The 18,064-nt window shown below is 53.8% G+C and overlaps 3 protein-coding genes across 3 annotated transcripts; all 3 read left to right on the top strand.

The window, feature by feature from the left end:
• Nucleotides 1–5,556: 5,556 nt before the first annotated feature.
• On the top strand, nt 5,557–7,707 carry GCG54_00004337 (Transcription factor prr1; the record flags this gene model as incomplete). The annotated part of the gene is made up of 7 exons (XM_045404388.1): nt 5,557–5,613; nt 5,684–5,700; nt 5,758–5,830; nt 5,887–6,027; nt 6,078–6,944; nt 7,013–7,211; nt 7,262–7,707. The coding sequence occupies 7 exons, from the start codon at nt 5,557–5,559 to the stop codon at nt 7,705–7,707; spliced, it is 1,800 nt and encodes a 599-aa protein (XP_045265172.1).
• A 7,662-nt stretch (nt 7,708–15,369) lies between these two features.
• Nucleotides 15,370–16,305, top strand: GCG54_00004338 (uncharacterized protein; the record flags this gene model as incomplete). Its single annotated transcript, XM_045404389.1, has 1 exon — nt 15,370–16,305. One exon carries the CDS (start codon nt 15,370–15,372, stop codon nt 16,303–16,305), a length of 936 nt encoding a protein of 311 aa, XP_045265173.1.
• Nucleotides 16,306–16,989: 684 nt separating this feature from the next.
• GCG54_00004339 (uncharacterized protein) lies at nt 16,990–17,963 on the top strand (the record flags this gene model as incomplete). The annotated part of the gene is made up of 2 exons (XM_045404390.1): nt 16,990–17,871; nt 17,922–17,963. 2 exons carry the CDS (start codon nt 16,990–16,992, stop codon nt 17,961–17,963), a joined length of 924 nt encoding a protein of 307 aa, XP_045265174.1.
• Between the last annotated feature and the right edge of the window lie 101 nt (nt 17,964–18,064).

Here is an 18,064-nt window from a genome sequence, read left to right on the forward strand (position 1 = left end):
TCCATGATGGCTTCAAGCCCAGACGGGGAGGAAACAAGAAGCTTCAGCTGGCAGGCAGGCTCTGGTCTTGTCTGGTCTGTACATGGGCAAAAATAGCGAGAAAGCTAGCAGGCCAACAGCTTAATCTGGCAGCAACTGCGTCACTCTCCAGCATGCTTTGACGACATCCCAGCGGTCTGTTTAGGAGCGTTGAGCCCTTGGCGTCACCGTCGCTCCGTCCAACTTCTTGGTTTGCCGATCTTGGCGCCGGATGGTATGCTGTCCGTTTCGGAATCCGCCTGAAGACTGCTCTCGCGGGCGAATGTGCCAGGACGTGCCGCGAATGGGTCCTTATTCTGCTGGTCCCCTCCGCTGAACCCCTCAAAATCAACCGGCCGACGCTATTTTTCCCTCTTTGAATCCCTTGCATTGGTCGAGCTCCAAGTGAGGGGGATTCATCGCGTGTTTCCTTCCAACTGGGTCAGCGCAACGCTGTGTAGCGTAGCGTAGCCATAGCCGTCTGAACTATTGGAGGCAGCTAAGCTTGACTCTGTGCTCGGTTCAAACCGACACAAATGTACCAAGGAACTGGGTTTTGGATGACATCTGTGCCGCAAGTTTCGAGTCAGGACTCGAGAACGAATTACGTCGCACGCGTTGACGAACACGCGGCGGTCCTCCACCAAAATTTAAATGGCTTCTGCGAACATACGCGTGAAAGCTTACCCCGGATGGTAGATTGGGATCAGCAAATCTGCGACCGAAGATGAGCAAACTGCGTCGCATTGTCAGCGAGATTAGGGGACATAAGGCCCAAGCTCCGAACTGTAACTGCTGTTGAGTCTTGCGATTCAGCCGCTGCTGGTCGTCATTCGCAGAAACAAGACTAGATTACGACGGAAGCCCTGGTATGAGGGAAGCGCAGTAGAAAGGCGATGCGGATAATTTGCGACTTCCTTATCATCGGTCCCGATGAATGCACGCCGGCTTCAGGTGGAAGGATGCCCCCAAGCCCGGAAGGAGGCAGCGCCGCAGCGTGGCACCGCTTGTCCTGTCAGCCCGTGTTGCCCGTCAGATTTTGGCCGCACAGCACACTCAGAGACCATTTTGGGACGTCTTGGAAGATCCATTTAATCAAGGCTGGCCAATCTGGAGGCAGCCATCGCGGATCGTTGCCATATTGATGGCCCTGGATGGTCGGGCGGAGGGTAGGCCACTCGCCGTCAGGTTGCCAAATCCACATCCATCCACATTGCTGTCCACTCGGTGGCCATGTTGACCGCACAGTACGAAGGGTCCATGTCTTTTTGCTAGGCCGAGGGTCTCTCTCGGCTGGACATTTTCGTCTTTGACCGCCGATACACGGCTCTCTGCGGAACGTGGGGATGCGACAATATCAGATCCAAGAGGCGCAAAGCTGCGACTGTCTTGTTCGAGGAGGCCTGCTGGGCTGAGGGAAAACATATCGGAATGCGGCGACGGAAACAACCGGTGTTCAAACAATTTTTGAGCTCGTCGAGCTCGGGCAACAGACCGAGGCGTTCATAAGTTAGGAGGTAAGGGGTTCTGCTTTTTTTTTTCGATGGCGGCGCGACCAAGACACTCAGTACTGGGTAAACAGCCATTGAGCAGCATGGCATGCGGGAGGTTGCCTGTTGGAATTTCTTCTGGGGCGTCGTGGGCGTCGTCTGGGTTGCGCCGCCGTCGGCGCTGGCTCCGAGTCCCCTATGTCTCGGGCTCCCTGGTTGTCTCGCGTGCGCTACTCATCTGGATCGCCTTGTGGATTCAGTACCGGACTCAGGTTGTAGTGGTCGAGGTGGACGAGACGTTGTACTGTAGTCATTACTGTGGCGATGGCCAAGTTCAGGGTCCAGTACGGAGCCGTCCGGGATATAGATGATGTTGAGAGAGAGTATGTTTTCCCCTGACGAGCAGGTCAGCTTGATAGTAAGGTTATTCTATGGCTTGCAGGGTGTTGAGCCAAACCTTGAGCTACCGGCCGACGTTGGGAAACTCTTGAATTGCATTGCTCTACGCAAGAACGCATAGAACGCAGTACCTTACATCATGATGGGACGAAAAGCAATAGCCGGAGCCGTGTTGCGGTCTGCGGGCTGCGGACACGGGCTGGGAAGCCGTCGCCGTCTAATGGTCGGCAACGTGTGCTCAACTCGGCCAAGCGGGCGACCGCCTCATTCATCACTGCTCAACTCGCGTCTGGCCTGATGCCGGAGCATGCACGTAGCGCGGTGCAGTCAGGTCGGAGACTAGTCGGAACCACGAACCGGGGATGTCCTGACAGAAGTGCAACACGATACGGTGAAAACACCCCAAAGTGAGATGGATGTGGGTTCCTTGAGGTTTGTCTGAGGTTCTGGATAGGTAACATCAGAAGTTGCCTCCAGCTCGCTGTCGGTACCGAAGGTGCCAACGCAAATGGAAGGCAGAAGTCGTCGGTCGCAGGCCGACATTGTCAATCATGAGCAAGGTTTCTGGCGTCTGTGGTGTCTGGCAAGTCTGGAGGAGCTTTGCAAGATGCCCCCCGGCCCTACCTGACGTCTGTGGCCAACTGGGTGCGGGCGGCGAGGAAGGGAACAGGACGGGAAGGCGTTCCTAAGTGGCGGACAAGGTGGCCGAGGTACTTCCGACAAGTAGCGCAAAGTACAGTATGAGGTCACTGTTTCCGACACGGATCAGCAGTGGGCTCCTGCAGCCGGCAGCAACTGAAGACGTCCCAGCTGTGGAGAAGGCTGCAGCTCGGTTCCGACGAATGGGAGGATGAAAGCACGAGGGCTGATCCACGCTGCGGGTGCCGTCTGTCCCCATCGTAGCTTGACCACTTCCAGTGCAACCTGGGCACCTGGGCTTGTCCACCGCGGTGTCAAATGGGATTGGGATAGGGATAGGGACAGGCACAGGGCTGGCTGAGGCAAGGCAAGGCCCTCTCTCCAGTCTCTCTGATGGCGACCGGGACGCTGGACGGCAAACTGGAGAAGCCTAAGGCGAAGGTGACAGCGAACGCCGAGTCTAGCCAGCAGTTCGGGCTCCAGTGGGTTTTGATAGTCGTGAGAGTGCACTGTCCAGTACACTAGGTATGTGTTGCACAGAGGGCCACTTACCTAGCAAAAGCAAAGGCAATGATTGTGCAATGGGCAGTAGGACAAGTTGTGCTGCACATCTGACGGGTCTTGATCGTCACAATATGCATATCCCGTACACAAATCACAATCACAAATCAAGCAACCACGTTCGCTCGTTCACTAGAGCAAGTGCAGGTGCACCCCGCCTGCCCCACGACACACTCGCTCACATTCAGTGAGTGGACGCAGCTGCATCCACCCACCCACGCAGCACCACGCCTGGCAGCTCCAGTGGCAGTGGCACCCGCCGCCCGCCGCCCGCACCGCACCCGCTTCCGCACCACGCAGCAGCAATCTGAGGAACCGAGGATTCCTTACCTTACCTTACCTTACCTTACCTTACCTTACCTCGTCCGCCCTGCCATCTGCACTTGCACTGCACTGCAGCACAGCACCCAGCACGACAGCCTGCCCTGCTTGCCTTGCCCGCGGAAGTCTGAACCTCACTCAACCGGCGAGGCAGAAACCTCCCGCCCTCCAGTGCCCGAGAGAGTGGGAGGACGCGAACCTAGCGACTCGGCCGTCGTCTCCCCCAGTCCCGGTCGCCCCCATTTCCATCAATCTAAGAAATCCCATACCATCTCCCGTTTTGGAGCCCCCAATACGCTACAGGCGCGAACCAGGAACAGGCATCTGGGCAAATTCGCATCCCGCAGACTGTTCCACGGGCACTCAAAGGCTGCAGCACTGCAAATTCCAACATACGAATTCCCATCCCCCTCTCCACCGTGTTTCCCTTCTCGTCCAGCCGACCCGACGGCTCCTTATCCTCCTCACTTACGGGTACTCAGTATCTATCTGTGTGTGACCTGCCAGGCTGCGATAGACACCTACTATGGTGTTATGGGTAAGTATTAGCCCAAGCCACGTATCGTGGGGACTGACGGTCCCACGGGAAGCTCTGGAATAACTGCTGAGTGGCCGGTCTTTCGCCTGCGATCGATGTACCGCACCTGGTCTGCTTGAGCCACAGCTACCTGTACAAGGGCTAAAACTTTGGCCTGATACCGCAGTACACTAAGGTATCCAGCGGCACGTTTCCCGGTAGCCTTCGGCTCTCGCTGTCCGCCCACAGTTTCCAATTCGCGATTCCCATCGTTGTCGTATTGCATTTGCGCCTCGCATTCGCCCACAGTCCCCAGCATCCATCGCCAACAACACTCACCTGTGCCCTGCATCAATCGAATCGCCAGGGTTGACTTCTTCCCTGCTACCTCGCATCCGTTCTGCTTTCTGAGCAGTAGCAACACCCAAGAACCGGGCAGGCAAAGGCGATAGCATCGACGACGACGCCAGCGGCTGCGGCTGCGGCAGCACGAGCGCGAACGGCAACACCAGCGCCAGCATCAGCACCAACACCACCACCAACACCCAATGGGAGCCGGTACCAGCTCATGCGCCGCCGCCCAGCGCTAGATCAAAGTACAAAGTACCCCATCACCAAGCAGAACCAGCAAAGCAACATCCATCCACCATCATCCACACAGAACGCAGCAAGCAGCACAGCACACCAGAGACACCGCACCACCACACACCTCACACGCACACCTCATCCCCCGTCTCCTCTCCTCTCTTGCTCTCGTCCAACAGCAGGCCGCCAAATCCAATTCAACCCCATTCCCTGTCGGGCCACCCAAGTCACTCAAGTCTCCCAAGTCACCCACACCCCTCCCCCCTTGACCCCCGTCCGTCCCCGTACCTCCCTCTCCCTCGGCGGCCGGGTCCAGTCTGTACGAACCAGGACCAGCTCAGCACCGCTCCAGCAGCACCAGCAGCAGCCAGCCCAGAGAGCGAACTTGCACCTGCACCAATCCAGCAATCCCAGCACCAGGTCTAGCAAGCCTGCTCCACGTCGGGTCCGCCATCCATCTCTGTTCTGTGTGCCCTGCGCCAGTTCCCAGTTTCTAAGATCTTGTCTCTTGACCTCCACGAAACCTCACCTTTCGCCCAATTGAGCCTTCAACTCCTTCTACCCTCGAGCTCGCCCGTCCCATCACCCGGCTCTAGCGCTCTGCATCGATCGGCCCAATTCCACGATTTACCGGCTGCATGTTTTTCTCACGGCCTCTACTGTCTTAGATCCCTTACTACCCTCTAGCTTCCATTCCCGCAAGAGACCGCAACCGGATACGACTGCATTGCTGCCAAAGCTTCGGTGGAGATTGCCCTGCCCTCTCGCCAGCTTCGATTCCAAATCCCTGGACCCTTCTGGACTCGACACCCTCCGACGATTGTACCTTTCTTTTCGACTGAACGACCAAGAATTCCTATCAAGCGGACCGTTGCTCCGTCTTGCAACTTCGAGAACCAAGTCTAGGCCTTCGAGATCGACCGGTCCTCCTAAAACTCCAAATCTTCCATCGTCACCCGTCCCCAAGCACCGGAGACAGACACACATCCTCTCGACGACGGCTTCCCCCCTCCCTCGGCGCCCATCATGCCCGAACCTGACAGCGTTGCCGCCCAAGGCGGCGGCAGCAACTCTAGCGATTTCGTGAGTCCATGGCCTGACGACTTCGTCTCTGATTTTGGTGCGATCCACCATGCTAACTTCCTGCGCGCAGGTTCGCAAACTCTACAAGTTCGGCTACCCCTTCGACGCGCACCAATATTGACCCGTGGCTGACATGTGTAACAGAATGTTGGAAGATCCAGCCTATTCGAATATTGTGAGATGGGGAAACGAAGGCGACACATTTGTCATTCTGGAGGTGCGCGGCAGTCGTACGCAGGGATGGAGGGCAACAATAGGCTAACCTTCTTGTAGACGGACAAGTTCACCAACGACATCTTGCCGAAACATTTCAAGCACAGCAACTTCTCTAGCTTTGTCCGACAGCTGAACAAGTACGACTTCCATAAGCTGCGGCGCAACGATGAGAACAACGAGTCGCCATACGGCAAGCAGGTAGGGAGCACGACACATCACGCGGTCCTTGAAGCTAAACTCATGTCCAGGCCTGGGAATTCAAACACTCGGCCTTCCGGGCTGACAGGAAAGACAACCTGGACAATATCAGACGCAAGGCTCCCGCACAAAGAAAGACACAGCAGACGGAGGACCAGTTCACAACTAATCAATCCATCAACCTGCTCCAGGAGACCCTGTTCGCGCAACAGCAGCAGGTGCAGGCGCTGCAAGAACAGGTCATCGATATACAACGCACCAATAAGACCCTTCTCGCTGATGTCACCGCCATGCACAAGATAATTGATGCTCAGAGGCAGGCGCAACACGAGTTGCTCAACTACATGGGGCATGCTGATGACAGGATGAGAGGCGCCCGTTACCAAAACCCGCACATGAACGGCGGCGGTGTCGACGAGCATGCCCCCGAGTTGCGACGAGCGAGGGAACTTCTCTCCAGCGTGCAGACGAACCCAGCAGTAAACCAAGAGCTCGAAAGGCTGAATGGCATGTATGCGCAGAGCTCTCCGCCAGACTCCGCCTCTGGCCTCATGTTCCAGGCTGGCTCTGCCGGTATGCCGCCTATGATGGCCGCCGAGCACCTGAACATGCGCCATCTTGTCTATCCTGTGGGCGAGAATGTAGGCATCGACCCGCTGTCCCAAGATCACTTCAACAATATCCCTTACACTCTGAACTCCTTGCCAATGAATGAGTTCCAGAACCCGGTCGTCAAGCCTGAGCCCGGTCCAGCCACACCAGCTCCCGCCGCCGTCGCACCCCCACGCCCGCCTTCGAACGACAAGGGACTTTGGGGACGCAAGAAGCCGAGAGTGTACCTCGTCGAAGACGACCGGACGTGTTCGAGAATCGGTTCCAAATTTTTGACGCAGATGGAGTGTATCGTCGAGATTGCTGTACGTTGACCTTGCAGATGACCTGCTCCGCAGAGGTATGAAGTGCCAGTTAGTTAACAATCGTCTAGGAAAACGGTATCGACGCCGTCAACAAATGTAAGGAAGTGCCATCCGGACATTATGACCTCATCTTCATGGATATCGTCATGCCTCAGATGGACGGTGTGTCCGCGACGCAGCTGATCCGTGAGGTGCACCCTGATGTCCCTGTCGTCGCCATGACCTCCAATATTCGCCCTGAGGACATTAGCCACTATTTCAACTGGAGTAAGTTCTCTTGACAGAATGTATTGGAGCCAGCATTGACATTTTCCCAGGCCTGAATGATGTTCTGGCGAAACCCTTCACCAAAGACGGCATGTTGCGAATCCTCCGCAAACATGTGGCACACCTTCTCAAGGATGCGCCTCAGGACGATCTCGCTGTTGGGCACGGGGCTGCTCAGCTGCACGCCGCCAATATGAGCGTGCCTGCGATGAACCCTGGCGTTAAGTTCGACTCGACTCCTAGTCAATCGCCAGCGACAACTACTTCGTGGCACTCGCCTGGTCAAATTCACCAGCCATCACCCAACGTTACCAACATTGAGACTGGTTACCCACTAGGCAACACGGCGCAAATGGTGATAACTCCAACATCTGCGCAACGCCCAAACTTCCAAAACATGCCTCCAGGCATGCAGCAAATGCGAGTACCAGACCATATGGATGACCGCCCGGAAAAGAGGCAAAGGCTGTACGGTCCACAGGGTGGATACGCCTAACATACCACAGTTGTGTAAACATCAAACTGCGGTCCCCCCAAGTTCGTGCCAGCACAATCGTACCGTTTGTGTTGTCGCCGATTGGGGTCGGACGGCTTGGCCCATGTACACTACACATGGGACTCTGACTGTGTCGAGTAGACGGTCGACAGGTCAAGGTTTTTGGAGGTTCCTTCCAGATTACTATACCCAAAGGGTCGGCAGTAGTGCAGAGCGACAAAGCGATGAACTGTAAGAGGAGGAAGTGAAGTTGGCGCATGATACCAAAAGTTCGTCGAGATTGATTGCGACTGACGATGTCCACCGACAGGGCATGTCGCCGGTCGACTCTGGCATGGATGATGACCAGATATCATGGCCAATGAGGCACAGAAGCCTTTGCGGCCAACAGACTCCGTGATCGGCGTTGGGGGGAGGTTTCGGGTTCGCGGTTCAGAACCTGTAAGGGATGCGTACGGCGAATTTGGAAAACCATATGCTGCCATCTAGGAAGGGAATCAACTCCTGGCCACGAATATATACATACCTACCTTCGCTGCGTATGAAAACCTGCTCGTTAGATGACCCGATGTGGACCACAGCAGGATGCGATGCTTTTGATGTGGACGTATGGGTTGGTCAGCGGGACGCCCGGACGTAGGTTCGCCAGTGGTTCGCCAGTGATTCCCTGCCCTGCCGGCCAGCTTCCCGGGGCATAGATAAAGGCGCAGCAGAGTGAGGAGTCAGAGGTGCACCACCTACCAGCTGAGTATCCGTAGGTACCCTTCTGAGCTTTCGTAAACCTCTCCAGTGTTCTTTCCAGTCCTCCACCCAGCATGTGCTCTGCAAGGCCCGGGGTTGTCATACAGATCTCGGGTGACCCAGGACCCTGAACCCTTGCGGGTAGACACGCAGTTGCAGGACAACGCGCAGCGCCGCAGCATAGCAAAACCGCACGGGTGGTGACTGAGTGCCAATGGGTAGCGGCTCGGAAGGGAAAGGGGCCTGGATGGGCCTGTAATGTTTGGTGTGTGTAGCGTTGAGGCCTGGGACCCCCCGCACTCACGAGCGGTCGATTGAGGTCTGGACCACGGCAGTGTGGCGCCCGGTGGTCTGATGTGGCCGGGGTCCCTGCCAAGGCGGTCCGGAAGGGCCTAGAACTCTGGAATTCACCTCAACGGCACCACGCGCGTGTGAGTTTGTCGTTTTCTGATTTCCCTCGGGGATTTTCGTCCGAAGGGACCTTGCTGCTGTGCTGCGCCCCGCGGGAAGGAGAGATTTGGTCCCACCGAGGATGCTCGTCTGCTACCATTCGGAAGTCGGGGCGAGCGGCAACGTGTTTCTGAGGGCGGGATTTTCGTAGGGCTACCGTTTTGTACCGCGAGTAAGGTTCCATCGATGGGTTTCGCGCATGGAGGGTGTGGAGTTTTTGAGTTGAGATGTGAGAAATCCGTTGATGTCATGGAACAGATCTCACGTCTGTGCAAAGCAGGCAGACTCGTCCGGGGAAAAAAGATGGGAGAGAGGAAGGCCTGAAGGGTGTTCGTCTGCGTCCGTCTGATGTGGGAGGTCTGCAGAGTTTAAGGTAACGTCGGCCAGAATTGGGACGAGGAAAGCCAGGGCGCATGGGCCAGGCTGCTCTAGCCAAACGTCCTTGCAGCACAAGCGAAGCCCGTTTTGAGGGCTACGATGGGCTGGACTCTGGGAGTTTGGTAGACTGGGCGGGAATAAGACGACGGCGGTAGGTAACGTCAGGTGGTTACGGCGTAAGAGGTTGGCGGGTGGTGGTCTTGGCATGCTGTGTTAGTGGATGGATGCTGGATGCATATGGGGGCTGATGGGACGAGATGGGACTTACATATCAAGACAGGCCTCGCCATTCGGGTCTAGTCCCAGTGACTGTGGCCAGCGGAGATGAAGGAGGGCAGCGGTCAGGAGTTTGTAACTGCTCGTGACTGGTTCCTCTGAAGTGAGGTTGTTTGACAGCAGCGGCCAGGATCGACTTGTCGGGCAAGATGCTGGTACGGGGCAGTTCGAAGTTCAGGGAAGTCGTTCAACAAGATACCATCCCGGATGATGCCGCTGGTGGTTTAGACACCGCAATGAAAGTCGAGGGGTATTCAGCACGTAGGCACTGTTCTTGTGTCCAGGCCCTGCCTCTGCCAGGGTCTGAGACTCGACGTAGGAGACTTGTCGCTGGGTGCTCAGAAAGGTTCGACAGAGATGGCTCTATCGACGTGTTGTGCGTGCCTGATGGAGAATTAAGCGCTCGGAAGAAGCCATATTGGCTAGCGACGGGCGAGGCTCTTCGATAACACCACCGACGTAGTGTGCATGCCTGCTGTGGAGAAGGTCTGGTCCATTGAGATCCTTGTCGTCCAAATTCCGGAGGCCATGGGGGTCATCTGCTGATGCAAAGCTCTGGGTGGTCGTCCAGCGATCGAGAAGGGAAGCTCAGCTTTGCGAGGGAGACGGAAGTGGCCAAGTTGTCGTTCATCGTGGAAGGGGGGCGGCTGGGTCGTCGTCGTAAATAAGGGCAATGAACAGTTCGGAACCGATGGAGGTGGTGGGTGTGATTGCGTCGGAGGCAAACGAGGAAAGTCGAGATGAGTCTGTGGAAAGAGAAGTGGTCTGCTCTTTTCACTCTAGACCGTTGGCTTAGAGGTCCTGCCTAAAGGGTGAAAGATGACTGGCTGGTGCTGGCCGTGGACCGGGTCTAGAATCGGATCTTTGGGGGGCTTTGATGCGAGATGGTCGCAACTACCCGCGTCGGCAAGTCACACTGCACCTGGCAAAGAAAGAAGGGAAAATGGGGATTGAAATACCCATTTCCCTCGTTGAGTGCCTCTTCCTTTCTTCATGCATCCCAAACAAGCGATCCGACGTTGGGAAGGCTTCTCCAAAAGCGAACACGTATGCGTGTCGGCATGGGCAATTGACCGAAATAACGTGAAGAAGGATGGGATTCTCGGGGGCGAAGATCTCGATCTGGAAGTCCGGTCTTCATTCTTCGGATGATGTGATGATTGATTAGGATGGGAAAGCTTGGGAAGGGCGAAGACACCACGCGGGACGAAAGGCTTTCTTTTTGCACTTTCAGGGTGTGCCAGAAATATTCGGAAGCGAGGAAGGGCGCCATGAAGGGTTTCGGCCCGGGACCTCCCCCCATTCATTCAATTCCCACGTTTTCTCAGTGCTTGCTATTTGCTTTGCCATCCATTATCTTCCTTCCCGTGATGGAGGGGGAGTGGCTATCAGCCGATCGTCCTGTCCCTTGCCTCGTCCCGTCTTCCGTACCATACCACGCCTGCGGGCTGAATGTCTTCACCGGCCCCTACCTGCCTCACTCCCCTCATCCCGCGCGGAATCCCAGAATCCTGGAAAGATGTGACCGAAACGACGATCACTCATGTCTCGACAAATGGCTAGCTGAACGGGGCTCATGAAGTGTAAGGCCAGCCGAGAGGGGAATCTGCCCAACTTTCTCCGGTCTCCCTTTGCCCGTTGGGCCCCCAATGAGCGGTTTGCACCCACCATCCACGTGAGCTATGGGTATTCCCGATGTAATAGCGACCTCTGTGGATGGGGAAAAAAGAAGGAGGATGCGGTAGACAGGAGAAGACGTGCTTTGGGGTGGGATGGATGGCATGGTCGGGAATGGTAGGTTTTGACGGTTTGCGAGACACGGGCGACGGTGTTTGCTTTTTTCGCCCTTTTCTGGTCACATAGGTCTGGAACGTTCGTGTCACATCGCGAGAGATGCAGTGATGGGGTTTGTGCTATCTTGGCTACATGTTTGCTTCTCGGTTTTCTTGGTGATTCCCGGTAAGGGGGGGACTGAGGCATTGAGGTATTGAAGAATTGCGTGATGTTTGTGGCCAGGTTACGCGTACGTCTCACTGAATCGGTCTCGAATTCTCTTTCTCCTGGGTCGGTGAGCTTTTGGTGTTCATCCGGGTGATCGACTTCGTGAGAGCCTTCAGACGAGTCACAGGTATCGCCGTCTTGAACAGGGACACCAAGTTCTCCAAGTGAGTCTCAGACGTCATCAGGCGACGCCTTTTCCAAGACTCGGCAATCAATCATGCATTTCTCCCCCCCTTTTTCACACCTCTCAGCCGGAGCATGCCATGTTGAAAAGCGCTTTCGACCGTTACGTGGTTTGGTAGTCATGCGATGGCGTCAAATCTTTCAGCGTCGGAAAGACATTTTGAGGGGCATGTTTTCGGGACACGGAAGCCCAATGAAGAAAACCCGACACTCTCCCTTCCAGTAGTGATTGGGTCGGACTTCGTATTACGGGACAAGTCCCGCCAGATTTCCCCGTTGCTGTGCGTGCGGCTGAAGACTTTCGAAGGGGGGCTGGCTACTGTGAGTCAACGGTCCTCGCGTCTGGCTGAGAGTGAAGGGCTAATGCAGTGGTAGGGAAATAGGACGTTTTACTCCGCGATCTTGGCAGTAGATAGGGAAATGGGGTTAAGCATAATTGTACTGGGGAAATTCTCATGTCTATGGTTTGATAATGGTCTATGCGACATCGACAGACCTTTTCTTGGGGGAGTTGATGTCAGCTCCAGTCATATGATGAAGGTTTTCATCGTTCATGCTCGGGAGTGTAGCGGGATGCCAGTCAATCATGCTCAATCGTTCTGCTAATAGTCGGGATCCAAAATGACTTACACACTTTTGAGGAATCACGCCATTCTACACCCAGCCAGTACATGAAGAGATATCCGGCACATAATTTACATTGGCTACAAAGATTTGGAATTCCTGGCACCTTAGATCGAAGCACCTTTTGATGTTATCACTTATTGAGTGTCAAATGGATGCACCGTACGCGCGCGCTCGGTTGGGGGAAGTGAAGCCCAAAACGTCCTGTCCCGCCTACCAATCATACAACGCGGAGCCTACTGTTTCGGTTTCTGAGGGCGTTGGATGATAGATTTCGAAACACTGCATCAAGTGTGAACACAGAGGTCGGTCTACATGTTCCTGTGCGTGTATCTTGAATGTACTCTAAACACCTTTAATATCTTTTCATCACTTATTGATGAACTTGCACCCTGGACCTTTATCTTGGCCCATGACAGATAATGTAAGTCCATTAGACAAGAACGTTGCGTTTGACTGCACTTAGAAAGCACCGCGGAGGTCATCAAAAGCAGCCTCAACTGGATTACAACCGAGGCATGGCACTCATTGCAGTCAGAAGGATATCAAAAGCTGCATCAATGCCACAGTGGGTCAAAATGTGGTCATTCTGCGCAGTAGTGGTCTCTACCCTCAGGAATAATGAAAACTGTCATTATACTTCCCCACCATTCAACTTTTCTACCATCCTCGAATTCCCAGTGTGATGAACAAGACTCCAACGTGAGGTGTGACTTCTCGTGGAGAATGGGAACCGCTTAAATAGAGAAAGGCTTACAAGTGTGTACATTTACCCGGAAGATCGCCATGACTGGAAAGACTCGAGAGCGTTTTGCAAGGCGAAGCACTCTCCAATCATCTCCAGCGTACCTTACACGAGCTTGTCTGACCATCCCAAAATCACATGATCGTCGGAGATAATTGACTCAAAGAATCACCAGGGCTCTGTAGCATCGCCTCGTAAAGACCTTCGGGCCTCTCTAAAAACTTCACTTTATCTCGAGTCCTGCAGTATTCCGCATTCACGCATCACCGTAGTCACTGCCACTCAACGAGACGTGAACACATCGTCCTTGGGAATGGGCTCGTTACTCTGTGAACAGATGTGGCTGCCCGGCCAATCTTCGTGTACTTGAATATCCAGCTGCGCTTGTACTCCTGCTGTATTCGCCATGTATCTCGTCCCCTGGGTGTGTTGGACATCCTTTCTTTCCCCGTCGGCTGCCCGACCCCTTGCGTCGATCCTTGCTGCCCATCGCACGGGAAGATGATCGTGAGATGCCTAACACTCTTCCCGTTCCGCCCAATTGTCCATCATCTCCGCCACACAAAAGATCTTCCATTGCTTCCAATTATCTTCAACGCCTTGCTTGTAGACTGAATTTTGCCTTAGGCTTAGTCCACGAGACATACTTGCGTCTGATGAAGTTCTTCCCGGCTCATTTGAGCAGCCATACACGGATGGTTAGAGACAAGCAGAGACAGCCACCTTCATATTACAGGCTCCCCTGGGAAATGCTTATTGAAGAATGAGGCCAATTTGAATCCTCTCGAGGCCTACCGGCAGGTATCGAATGATAAAGCATGTCCGCTGTGGAAGACCCTGTCAGATACACATGTGTGAGACCGGATATGGGATGTGAGCCCTGAAGACCCCTGAAGACATCGTCAATCCGTCACTGAACTTCAGTAGTAGGTCACGATGAAGTCTTATGAGACAATGTGGAACGAAGTTCATTCCCATTACCTCTGTAGCGCCACATTCCCCAACTCCAAGCCACAAGTATGGTTTCTGTTCTGGCCAACACCAAGTCTCAAATAGCACCACACAAGGGTTGCCCAACCTCGTGTTGGTTGAGAGCGCTTTTCTCGTATGATAATTCTTACCCAATTGACTGGTCCAGGCAACGCCGGCCGCTCCCTGAACCCAGGTCTACTTCGTTTGCTGCTTGCAGGGAGTTGAATAACAGGAATCTACTGGCATTTTACCACCAGCTGTGAACATTCCTCGTTCAATTTAAGCGGCTGATTAAGGGCCTGGAATGTCGCTGCCGTCGCCTTGGGGGCTGGCTGAACGAGCCAAATGTATGGGACTACCTGGAAGGGAGTCACCGCCGCTTCTAAGACATTGTGGCAGGTAGATAGCTGGCAAGTGCGACAGGCAAAAGAAACGATACGAGCCTAGCCCACCATCTCGGGGAGTCTCTACGCGCCCTCCTCCGACAGAACCTTTCACTGGATGCCGTTGCGCCCTTCGAATAATAAGGGTTCGGGCGCGATTGCATGCCGCCTACTGCGTTCTCTCCATCATCCGCGAAGTGCTCCTCAAGATTTGCAAAAGCTGGTTCTTTGGACTTCTATCTTGATGTTTGCGAAGATTGAGGGTGGCAAGTTTCCAGCCACCCTCGAGCCACCACGCTGCTGTCACCGACCGATGGGAAGGTGGCGCCACAAAGCTCGCCAAGCCAAAGGCGCAGGCCATGCCACACGTGGATTTGGTCCCAAGAAGTTGGTACCTGACTTCGGTAAGCGTGGGTCAAGGTAGGAATTGACAGAAAGAAAATCTAACGCCTTCCGAGTTGGCTTTATTTGGTGAACCGCTTGCGGCATATTTGGCCACGCACAGTTAATAAGCTGGCATTGTTTGCAAGTGCCGAACTGAAGAAAGAGCAAAGTTTAGACCCGTTCTTGGCATGTAAGACAGGCCGACTTCTAGAACAGCAGACGGCAATTGCTGGTAGGTGGTCAACTCTGAGCATCAAACTTTCTCGTGGACGGGATTAGGAAGGTGACTTTTCATGGCGACCACGCGGGTATTAAAACCTCACGTTGTCTTTGGTTCAACGTTTGTTCTCTTGGCACTCCAATCCATAACTCTGACACCAAAACTCTGAATCACGAGCAAAACCAGTCCTCAAGACTTTTGCCAGAATGACGCTCCCTCGCCACTCATTAGTCGCTTTAGTGACTGTGACGACCCTGGCTCGATACTGCGAAGCTGGAATGCAAGTTATGCTGCCAATCATCAATATGGCCAACGTCCCAGTCACCATCGACATGGATTTGGGGTCCAACTGCCTTCAAGATCCCAGCGATTACTCTACAGACGACCTCACCTCTTATTATGCTGCCTACAGAACAACTAGTCTTACCGACTCCTTTGGCTCTGACTTTAGCACCTACCAAGACTATTTAGACTACTACAAAAAGGTTACGCAAATCGGCGACATCGGGTCAGCTTTGGCGAACATGGATGGACAACATACCCTTGACGCCTACAACCCTGATGAGAGCCTCAGCCCAAGCTTTCTCACGTTCCAAACTGAGATTGACGGTGGTCTCTTTGACGGCTGCATCGGGTCGCACTCCTCCAAGACGTTCAGCCTGGACGTCGACGGCACCAGTTACCAGATCACGCTGGAAGACCCGCCAACATCGCAATGGACCATCACCCAGGACTCACCCGGTGACCCGAATCGCATCGTCATCGGATCAGGCGGCCGCGCAAACCCGCTTCTGACAGTCCTCTACGCAGTTTTGGGAGTTGAAATTCTCGCTCTCGCCGGTGCCGTCCTAGGATCTGCCCTGGGAGGTCTAGCTCCCGCCGCTGTGGAGGGAACCATCGCCGAGATGGGAACGTCCGAAATGACCCAAATTATTGAGGACAAGCTGGCTAGTGATCCATGGGTCATGCAGTGGATGGAAAAGACGATTTTCGGAGAAGCAGAGGCGGCAGCCAAGAAGCGCGCGTCCCCCGTTGCTCGACGTGGCGTTGGTGCGGGAGGTATTCTCCAGGAGTGGACGGCTGCATACGACACGTGGAATTACGATGATAGGGATGCCTGTGTCATGAGCAAAGATGTAATTGGCGAGTTGGATTGTCTCGTAGTTGGAACTTCGATTGTCATCCAGGCTGATGGTCAGCCCATGGCTATGCCTCTTCCACCTCTTGGGTCGGCTTGGTAGATGACTCTAGCAGACGAAAAGGCTGTTGAGCGCCAGATATAATTATTCATATAATCTCCGATACGACCCAAATATGAAAGAGATTCGTAATTATTTCAAGAAAGCTCATTGACAGAATTTCAATGAGCTCAGAGCCTATCGCTGAGATGCATTCCGTATAATGATGCTCAGAAGATGATATAAATTGATGCAGCTTTGTGGAATACATACAACCGTTGCCGCTGACTGCCGGGTGAAAGAAGGAGTCAAGGAACTTGGTGAGTCGAGACAAAGTCTCTCCGTCTGCTTTGAAGACGCTTCCAGAAAAGCTTCCAACTGAATACTTTGCCGTGAAACGAAGTTGAAAATGCAAGCCTTGCTGTCTTCGAACCATATAGTAAGACCTCAGACTACGACCTCGTAAATCTTGGGATATCCAACCAGGTGCTATCTGAGCAATCTTCAAGGTACCTTGATGATAACCTGGAGGAAAAGGTAAAATTCTAGCTGGAAGCTGTTTTACGAAAGTTTTAATTATGGACATTTCGGTACCAGACAAAGGAGATAGCTGTAATACAATCATACATACCCAGCTACTTGGCTTGAAAATTCTCAGCACAGGATTTTGACGACCATCTCCACATACTACCTATAACGACAAAACTACCATACACGCCCGAAATCAACCCACAATTCGAAACCAAGATGGCTCGAAGGAGTCGAAATCAAAGGTCAGGACCTAAGCGCCTTCAACAAAAGGCGGACAGCCACGACCTCGAGCCGGTGTCCCAACATCTGCAACAGGAGGCAAGCAAGAGTGGGGTTCGCTCTGATGATGCGGTAGTCGCACCCCATCTCCCAAAAGAGTTGAAGTGGGAAATTATTAGCTTTGCCATTGAACAGGCCAAGGCTTCCGCTAAGCCAGCTGCCTGGACATTGGAATCAACATGTCGCGAGTATATGGGCGACCCGCGTACACAACTCTTGATCGACACTTGGTCGAACCAGGAGGCAAGGAAAGTGGCGAAAGATCGTTTCAGACATTTTTTTAACCTCCTTCATATCAACTCTTACTGTCGCCAGCTTGCGGAAAAGGCTCTTCGTCCTTTCAAGTTCCCGTGCCAAGGCACGCCAAACCCGTTTACCTGGGTGTTGCCGCGTGTCGACACCTTCTTCTTACCCCCGGGACTCTATACGGATGCGGTTTGGACTATGCTTTACGCACCGAGCGCCGAGTGTTCGAAGCTCTGGGCCAAAGTCGAGAACGTCGCGTTTTCTGTGGAAATCCCCTCTGAATCGATGAATATACATGCCCCTCAGTTCCACGCGCTGGCCCAGTTACCGAATTTAAAGACGCTAGAACTGGATTATGCGTCTCTAAAATTTGAAATCGAAGTAGGGGATGAAGAAATCAAAAACGAGCCGAACTATGTCCAACTTGACTACAAGAATGGAGCTTATTGGGGAATCTTTTGCAGACCTCGAACAATGGACTTCTTCAACGATCTGAAAGAAAGGAATGTACGGGTAACAGTAAGTGTCAAAAGCCAACAATGTCTCCTTCAGAGTCATGCGGCAGTCATCAAGGCGTGTTCGCAGGCGGTAACCTGCGATGCGGATGGATGGATAACAGTCAGAAGGAAAAAGGAGAGACGTCACGGCAGTGCAAGCAAGACTGAGAGGCAGCGTCTCACAGGAGACACAAGCCCCGCATTTCAGTATAGCTACGCTCTACATGCAAGAACTCTTGTACTAGATTCAGGGCAAGCGTCATGATTTT

This window comes from Colletotrichum gloeosporioides (genome assembly GCF_011800055.1).
Source record: "Colletotrichum gloeosporioides strain Lc1 chromosome Unknown consensus_37, whole genome shotgun sequence".
Lineage (NCBI taxonomy): Eukaryota > Fungi > Ascomycota > Sordariomycetes > Glomerellales > Glomerellaceae > Colletotrichum > Colletotrichum gloeosporioides.